General features: G+C 47.5%; 1 protein-coding gene across 1 annotated transcript; it reads right to left on the bottom strand.

Annotated features, from left to right (window-relative positions):
• Positions 1-5,009: 5,009 nt before the first annotated feature.
• On the bottom strand, positions 5,010-8,217 carry LOC136487627 (rhamnogalacturonate lyase B-like). The gene is made up of 7 exons (XM_066484736.1): positions 8,081-8,217; positions 7,883-7,942; positions 7,128-7,244; positions 6,829-6,948; positions 5,614-6,735; positions 5,367-5,490; positions 5,010-5,273 (listed from the first exon to the last, which is right to left on the bottom strand). The coding sequence occupies exons 1-7, from the start codon at positions 8,215-8,217 to the stop codon at positions 5,049-5,051; spliced, it is 1,905 nt and encodes a 634-aa protein (XP_066340833.1). The 3' UTR covers positions 5,010-5,048.
• Between the last annotated feature and the right edge of the window lie 1,046 nt (positions 8,218-9,263).

The raw sequence follows: 9,263 nt of genomic DNA on the forward strand, positions 1-9,263 counted from the left end.
CACAGAACTCAATGACCTCTTCTGTTCCATAGCCCTTGATGATGCTTCCTTCTGGGCGAGCACGGTTGTGAACATATTTCTTCAGGACTCCCATGAATCTCTCTAAGGGGAACATGTTGTGTAGGAACATAGGACCGAGAATGAAAATCTCCTTGACTAGGTGAACTAGGAGGTGTGTCATGATATCAAAGAAGGAAGGAGGGAACACCAACTCAAAGCTGATGAGACATTGAACCACATCATTCTGTAGTTTAGCTAGATCAGTTGGATCAATTGCCTTCTGAGAAATTGCATTGAGGAATGCACATAGGTTCACGGTGGCTAGACATACATTTGGAGGTAGAATTCCTCTTAATGCAACTAGAAGTAATTGCGTCATGAGAATGTGATAGTCATGGGACTTTAAGTTACAGAATTTCTTCTCTGGCACATTTATAATACCCTTTATATTCGAGGAGAATCTAGATGGTACCTTGATGTTGTTTAAGCATTCAAACATGATTTCCTTCTCCTCTTTGCTTAGAGTGTAGCTGGTAGGATGTAAGTAATGGCATCCATCATCTGTCTTCTCTGGATGCAGGTTGCCTCTTTCTCTCAAACAACGCAGGTCCTGTCGTGCTTCAAATGTGTCCTTAGGCTTTCCATACACACCCATGAAGCCTAGCAGGTTCACACAAAGATTCTTCGTTAGGTGCATCATGTCGATCGAGCTGCGAACCTCTAGGACTTGCCAACAGGGTAGCTCCCAAAATATGGACTTCTTCTTCCACATGGGTGCGTGACCGTTAGTGTTGTTCGGAACAGGTTGGCTACCATGTCCTTTTCCAAAGACGACTTTCACATCATTGACCACATCGAGTACATCCTCACCGGTTTGGTTGCGAGGCTTGGTCAGGTGGTCTGCCTTCCCTTTAAAATGCTTGCCTTTCTTTCTTACGGGGTGATTTGCAGGAAGAAATTGATGATGGCCAAGGTACACGACCTTTCGACATTTTTTCAAGAATACACCTCTAATATCACTGAAGCAGTGTGTGCATGCATTATATCCCTTGTTTGACTGTCCTAAAAGATTACTTAGAGCAGGCCAATCATTGATTGTTACGAACAACAATGCTCGCAGATCAAAGTGTTCCTGTTTGTACTCATCCCACACACGTACACCTTCTTTATTCCACAAAATGAGAAGTTTGTCAATAAGTAGTCTCAGGTACACATCGATGTTATTGCCAGGTTGCTTCGGGCCTTGGATGAGCACAGGCATCATAATGAACTTCCGCTTCATGCATAACCAAGGAGAAAGGTTGTAGATACTTAGAGTAACAGGCCAAGTGCTATGACTACTGTTCTGCTCTCCAAAAGGATTGATACCATCTGTACTTAAAGCAAACCTTAAGTTTCTTGTGTTATTTGCAAACTCCGGGAATTCTCTGTCGATTGCTCTCCACTGGGACCCATCAGCAGGGTGTCTCAACATATTGTCTACCTTACGGTCTTCTTTGTGCCATCGCAACAATTTTGCATGTTCTTTGTTTCTGAACAGACGTTTCAAGCGTGGTATTATAGGAGCATACCACATAACCTTGGCAGGGATTTTCTTTCGCGGACGTTCGCCCTCAACATCACCAGGGTCATCTCACCTGATCTTATACCGCGATGCATGGCATACTGGGCATGCATCCAATTTCTCGTACTCTTTGCCACGGTAGAGGATGCAGTCATTAGGACATGCATGTATCTTCTCGATTTCTAGCCCCATAGGACATATAACTTGTTTTGCTTCGTAGGTAGTGGCGGGCAATTCATTGTCCTTCGGAAGCATCTTCTTTTGGATTTTTAGTAACTCTCCAAATCCCTTGTCAGATACATCATTCTTTGCCTTCCATTGCAGCAATTCTAGTGTGGTTCCCAACTTTTTCTGCCCTGCATCACAAGTTGGGTACAACAATTTCTTGTGATCTTCTAGCATCCGCTCGAACTTGATCTTCTCCTTTTCACTTTCACATTCTCTTTGTGCGTCACGAATGACCTGACAAAGATCATCAGCAGGCTCATCGGGAATAATATCATTGTCGTCCCATTGTTCTTCTTCACCTTCTTCCATTACAACGCCGGTTTCTCCGTGCTTCGTCCAACAAATATAGTTTGGCATGAACCCCGACTTGAACAAGTGTGAATGAAGAGTCCTTGAGCAAGGATATTCCACCATATTCTTACATATGGCACATGGGCAGCACATGAAACCATCGCGTTTGTTTGCCTCGGCCGCACGTAACAAAGAATGCACGCCATCAATGAACTCTTGGGGGCGGCGATCAGCATTGTACATCCAATGCCGGCTCATCTACATTACATGATATAAATACCATATTAAAACCTAGATCATAATTAATTATTTATACAACATGCGTGCCACCACAAAAGGTACAAATTTATGAAAGCATCGCTACAATGTAGACAATCTCAACTACCACTAAAAGAACTAAGGCTAAAATACATTTCAGGAGCACAAGGATTTCGCGACCAATCTCAACTAAAACAGACAGATCCCCCGATTGTGCAACATCTTTGGGCTTCTTCGGCTGTATCACTGCCTCATTAGCCGCCGTATCTGCCTGTTGTACAAGATATTTTTGCACGAGTTCAAAATACTCTTCCTCCCAGTAGAAGCCTGAACATCGTCCACTGCCATCCCACTAAAATTAAAACAAAAAATTAGAACTTTAATCACAACTATCATGAAAATATGTATAAACTAACCATAATCATAAAATACGATAAAATAACTCACATTGCGATCCGGACACTTGTATAAGATACGACCATTGTTGGGACCCTCCTTCTTCACTCGGTACTCCATCACAATCTTTGTCTCATTACGACACTTGCCGCATGGAATGAGAGGGAGGCCCGGCCTAAGTCGCTTTGGAAACCCATGAGAGGCTGAGGACTCGGAAGCAGTTTCCATCTACTCTCTATACTCATTTTTTAATACACTATAAATTTCTCATTTTATAAACAAATAAAATTAAGAAACTATAAAATTATCTATATCTCTAAACAATGAAGTGTGCTATGCATGCTACAAAAAAAACTCTAAACAATGTTGTGTCGTTGGCATTTTTCATGGCTGTGGCTATGGTCATTGTGTTCTCGTCTTTTACTGCGGCAGGTAAGTAATTCACATGATATTTCCGCAGGTTAATAGAAGAATGGGAGTGTACACACATAATAATCGTTTATCGTTTATATTTATATATATACTACGTTTGGGTACGGTGATTGACAGACTACTGCGACGATATCGGGACGTGTGAATAAATAACCATCCGTACTAGTTGACCTTGCTTACGTGATCATCTCGGCGAGCATTTCTCCACCGGACGGCACCGTACTTGGCCATGGAAAAGCTCCGATTCTACGAGGAAGGGAACACGGTCTTCCACGACCGTTGCCGCTCTCCCTCGTAGAATCAAAGCTCCTCCTTGACGTCCGTTACCGCTCGGCAGAGAACATGCTCGCCGAGCTGAACATGGTCCGTAAGTTCAACTAGTATGGATTTTCTACAATTTTCTAACTAGTCGTCATAAGCTACCGCGCAAAAAGAAGGAAGCGACGAGACACCGGGCCGCGCCCATGCTCCACCAAGCTCGATGGCTCAGCACAAAATCGCATTACAAGATTGCCAGCACGAGGGCTCGACACATGCATCCATCCGATTACAAAAGGTTGGAGCAATTAATCCATCATAAATGAATTATATATGGTGGCGACGGTGGCTTACATCCAAGGTGTCAAATGCGAGGTCCAGCTCCTGCAGCCAAAAAACATGTTAGAGACTTAGACTTTACTAAAAAACATGTTACAAAAATATGCACCAATTGCCCGGCCTAGTCGCTTTGGAAACCCATGAGAGGCCGAGGACCCGGAAGCAGTTGTCATCTACTCTCTATACTCATTTTTTAATACACTATAAATTTCTCATTTTATAAACAAATAAAATTAAAAAAACTCTAAAATTCTCTATATCTCTAAACAATGAAGTGTGCTATGCATGCTACAAATAAACGGTGAATATTAGTTTTTAATAGCTACTTTAACCTTCCTTCATGTAAATATGCAAGCTTGAAGTGATTTTGAGCTCAAATTGCTTACAAATGAAAAAAAAACCACAATAAAGAACCATATATATATATAGTGAACAAAATGAGATAAGACAATGGTGAAACATGAGAGTATGAAGTTGGTAACCTTTAGAACCGAAGAATCGACGGAGAAATCGAAGAAATCGATGGAGGAATCGAAGAATGGACGGAGAAAGAGCAAGAACACTGCTTAAATTTGAACTGAAGCTCTCGGACGGGCTCGGGGAGGAAGAAGACAGCCAGCAGGATTTATAGGGGGGACCTTTAGTCCCGGTTGGTGGCTCCAACCGGGACTAAAGGTCACTTTCCAGTCCTGGGCCACGCCACTAGCCGGGACAAGAGTTTTACTCCCGGTTGGAGCCACCAACCGGGAGTAAAGGTCGACCTTTAGTCCCGGTTGGTGGCTCCAACCGGGACTAAAGGTCCCCTGCCACAACGGTCTGGCGCAGGAGCCGTTGGCCAAGGACCTTTAGTCCCGGTTGGAGCCACCAACCGGGACTAAAGGTCTCTCTAGTCTCGGGCGCAATATTTCCCGGGACTAGAGCCTGGTTTGACCCTTGGATCAAAGGTCTGTTCTCTACTAGTGTCTGCTTCAGTAATTCTGAACATATACATGTCTGAAACATATACATGTGTTCAAATAATTCTGAACTAATTCTTTTTTTTTTGTGAGGAAATTCAGAACTAATTATGTATCAGTAATTGAATATGTCCCAAAACTGCCAAGCCCTATGCAATTTCTAGCTATTAGCACAGAATAGAGGTACTTTATTTGGCTACATTTTCCCTCTTGCTTCAGCCCGCATGTCTATCCACCGACCACCGTAGCCATAACTGCACTGCGCACTGGTATAATATAACAAATAATAACAATACAGTCTTGAATGATGACTCGTTCCTAGCTAGCTAGGCAGGCGCTTCGAGGCGGATGTAGTCGTACATGACCCCCAAGAAGGGCCCGAACGCCCTCGTCTGCGTGATTCCGATGCTGTTCTCCCCTTGCCTCAGCTGGTCGCCCCTCACCCGGACCTCGAAGCTCCGCTGCACGCCGTGGATGCCGTGCCGCGCGATCGCGTTGCCGCCGCCGAACTCTGGCGTCGTGAACACGCCGCCGCCGCCGTTCACTTGCACCTTGTTAGTTTCAACAGTTAATTCAGGATTGTCATTCTAACGCACGCACCTTGTTAGTTTCAACAGTTAAAGCAGGTACTACTAGCTAGCTACCTGTAGCTTGGACAACTGGGCTGCTGCGACGGCGATGCGCAGCGTGTAGTTGCCGTCGGCGACGACACGGCCCAGGTCGAACCGTATCTGCCGCGTCGTGGGCACGTAGCGATTGCCAACCTTTCTGCAGCATGCAAAACCAATCTATAAACGAAAGCACTGGCAGAGTTCTTCTTCAGACTTCAGTACGTGCCAGTAATTCAGTATAAATACATTATTGCTCAAAAAAAATTCAGGATATATACACCTTGTGACATGTGCAAAGAACCAGTCCTTGGAGTGATGGCTCTGCCCAACCGTGAAGACAGGATCACTCCTAGGGTACAGCTCGGCGTACCTCTCCCACAGGCCGTACTGCCTGTACCTGTCTCTGCCCAGGAAGAGCCTGTTGTTGGCGTACCTGGGACCGGCGTCGGGGACGAAGAACTCCGCGGTGGTGCGGTCCGGGACGCCGATCTCCCACAGCGTCGGGCCGGACCTCGGCGGCATGAACACGAGGTCGCCGAGGTGGACGTCCCCACCTGCCGTCACGGTCACCGTGGACGTGTGCACGTAGTCTCCGAGGACACCAGGCACCCACGCGTAGAGGCTGTACACCCCCGCCCGGACGCCACCGATGCTGAACGCGCCGGAGGACGACGCCGTCGTCGTCCAGAACTGGTAGCCCTTGCACTCCGTCGCCCAGGACCCGGGCTGCCCGCCGGGCGCGGCGAGCCCGACGTAGGCCGCCGCGGCCGGCACGTCGCCCTTGCTCGCGAACCTGTCTCGGACCACGAGCGTGCCGGTGACGGAGCCCCTGTCGCCTGCCTTGGCGAAGTCCGGCGACTCGGGGAAGCTGTACGGCCACCTGCCGGCCTCCGCTCGCGCCCGCGCCTTGGCGTCGTGCCAGAGGCCGCGGACGACGTCGCCGCCGCCGCCGGCCCGCCTGCTGGGGCTGGAGTTGAGGTAGATGAACACCGGGCCCAGCACCTTCTTCCAGTGCTCCCCATCGCCGAGGCTGAGCACAATGTCGTCGCCGACGTAGTGCGTGCCAAGAAACATGGCGAGGGAGGTGGGGCCGACGTGGGAGGTGAGCTCCCGCTTCATGGGCCCGCCGCTCTTGAACTCGTTGCTGGGGGTGATCACCCAGAACCCCATGGCCGGGATGCTGGGGTGGTTGCTGCTGCTGATCCAGCCATGGACGGCGTTGTCCTTGTTGTCCAGCGAGTACTGGTACTTGTCGTCCACCTCCCCCTTGAACTGCGGCTCCACGGGGTCCACCAGCAGGACGGCCTCCTTGTAGGCCAGCGGAGCTCCACGTGGCGCGTCCCTGTCTGCTTCGCTCGGCATGTACCTCTGTATGTCGTCTGAGATCGCCATGTAGTTGAACCTACATATATATCATGCACACAAGTTTGTGATGTGAAGTGCAGAGCGATATAATGCATGGGTCGATGGGTACTCTCTAGTCTATACTACTGACATGTCTGCGTTGAGCTTGAAAGCCAGCCGTGCCTCTGAAATGTTGAGAGCAGGCCAGCTGCTGTTGTGCTCGAAGATGGCGTAGCAGTAGAACCCAGAGCTGTCTTTCAGCATTACAAACCTGGAATGCATGGAACCAACAACGACAACAGTTTACAGTTACTCTATTTTCGGAAATGTGACAGGTAACTTGTGTGTAGTTTATTTCAGAGGAGGCATATAACTCAAAGAGTTGTGTTTGTTCAACAATGAAGAATAAGCTGAAATTGTGAATGCAAAGAAGAAAGCTACACTAGGTACCTCTTGTCAACGTTTAGCCGGACACTATCTTGGCGTGATGGATCATACGTGCTCCTGAAAGAAAGCTCCACTTGGTCTTCCCTTGAGGTCACAACGTTGAACTCGGTACTTTCCAACCTATGCAGATGCAGCTTACTTAGGGGCCGTTCGGTTATTCAGGAATGGGGCAGGAACCAATCCAGCTCATAAATTGTTATACAAATTACACAATCATTTCAGCCAGGAATAGTTCCAGGCCATGAATCCTAAACAACCGAACAAGCCCTTTAATAATACACACAAAAGTTCCAAAGGAAACAACTTGTGAACATGTGCAAATACATTCTTCAGCTCAACTAGAGTATCGATCATGAATCAATCAACCAGTATACGTTCAGACAGAGCTGGAGGCCGGAGCAGTTTGCTGAATGTGGATGAGGAGATTGAGGGCTAGCTTTGGTCAGTCGCTCAGTCCTGTTGCTCTTTGCAGGCATGCATACCTCCATCTTTTTCGGTGCACATTCATGCAGTACTTAGACAATTTTGCTGTCTGAAAATGCAACCAATCTTCTCTCACGTCACGACTACTGACCGTGCTTGTTTCCAACTTCCAAGAATGTTTTTTTACGCGAATAACTAACAGATCGAGTAAGCAACAGGTAGCGACACTCTTTTGAATTTGAAGCAGTTAGAGTTGCAGACATGGCAGTGATCAGCACACACACCAAGGAGGTGAGATAGATAAATACTAAAAAAAAAGATTATCCAGCACTCACATGTCGATCATTCCTCTTGGATGACCGGAGGCAGGGTAGTTCCAGACCACATCCCAGTACCTGCATGTATGCATGCAACAGAACTTAATTTTGTATCATTATTACGGCATCTGAAATTCTGAATGAACATTATAATTATAAAATAAATACTCGTAGAATTTTCTACAGACATCTATTATATATCTATCTACTAATTACCCTCCCGAGTTTTGCTGGCCGCCGGTGTAGTGCAGGAGGTTGTTGCGCTGGCCGTTGTAGCGGACGCCGGTGATGTGGCCCTGCGGTTTCGACAGCGTCACCTGCACCACGCCGTTGTCCACGACGACCACCTGCATGCATGATGCAGAAATGGGTGGCAAAGCACGAAATGAACAGGCTAGCTCAGTGATGATCGCCAGTAATAGGAGGATATATATAGCACAGTAACTTATGACGAGATTAATTATTATTCAAAAGGAAAGAAAATTTATGGCAGCTAGCTTCTTAAACTATTTTGTAAAAAATGATTAGTGGTAATAAGAAAGAAAACTCTCTGTATATGTGGATCGGAGTGAATGTTATTATTTGCTACTAGCCCTCCTACAGTAACAGTATATAGTATAGCCTGCTAGCTAGGAAGGAGTAGGAGGAGAGCGCACCTGGTGGCGACGGTCAACGCGTAACGTAACACCACCACGGGCCGCCGCCGACGACTGTGCGACGGCGGCGATGAGCAGGAAGACGATGGCCCCCAGCAGCAGCGACCTTACTGCAGCACCGCCAGCAGTGGCCATGCTTGTATGGCGTCGCGATGGATGGCCCCCGCTCGTGCCCCGGCGACGACGCCGACGCGCGCTCGGCGGGCGTGCGCGTGTGGTGCTTAGACGACGGCCAGGACTAGGGGAGAAGACGGGTGTATGGTATGGGCAGGCACACAGCATCCAGCTCGATCGGCTCTTTATAATGGCTGGCGGTGCATGCAGTCGTCGTCGTTGGAACAATGCAAGCTGCTGCTTTCTGCCGACGGGACTCCGTGTCCATCCAAAGACGGTTGAATATGTAGTGCGCCACCAATGCAGTGCAATATCCGGTCCACCCGGCCGTTTGCAACGACTGTACTATCGTCTCTGCTGTATATATGCCGGACGTCTTGCGTCATCTTCTTTAATTAATTCTCGAAAAAGATTACGACTGGTGCTACAGTTAGGCAACTGCTAAAGTTGCACAAGAGTGCCTTAGCTAGACAGCTAGAGAATTTGCTGCTCCCGAGATCCTTTGGCCACCCAAATTACATACAATGCAAGATACGGTGATGTCGCCGTAGCTACTTCGATCCGTTTCAAATTATAAGTCGTTTTGGTTTTTTATGGCTTTTAATTTGGAACGGAGATAGTAGCTAATA

This window comes from Miscanthus floridulus, chromosome 10, assembly GCF_019320115.1.
Source record: "Miscanthus floridulus cultivar M001 chromosome 10, ASM1932011v1, whole genome shotgun sequence".
Classification (NCBI taxonomy): Eukaryota; Viridiplantae; Streptophyta; class Magnoliopsida; order Poales; family Poaceae; genus Miscanthus; species Miscanthus floridulus.

What these genes read in the sequence shown, in the direction of transcription:
- LOC136487627 (XM_066484736.1), bottom strand. Translation starts at nt 8,217, where the DNA reads ATGCAGGTGGTCGTCGTGGACAACGGCGTGGTGCAGGTGACGCTGTCG. An exon ending in TTCAAGCTCAACGCAGACAT is followed by an intron (nt 6,736 to 6,828) that starts GTCAGTAGTATA and finishes ATATATATGTAG; the next exon opens with GTTCAACTACATGGCGATCT. An exon ending in CCCAGTTGTCCAAGCTACAG is followed by an intron (nt 5,274 to 5,366) that starts GTAGCTAGCTAG and finishes GAAACTAACAAG; the next exon opens with GTGCAAGTGAACGGCGGCGG.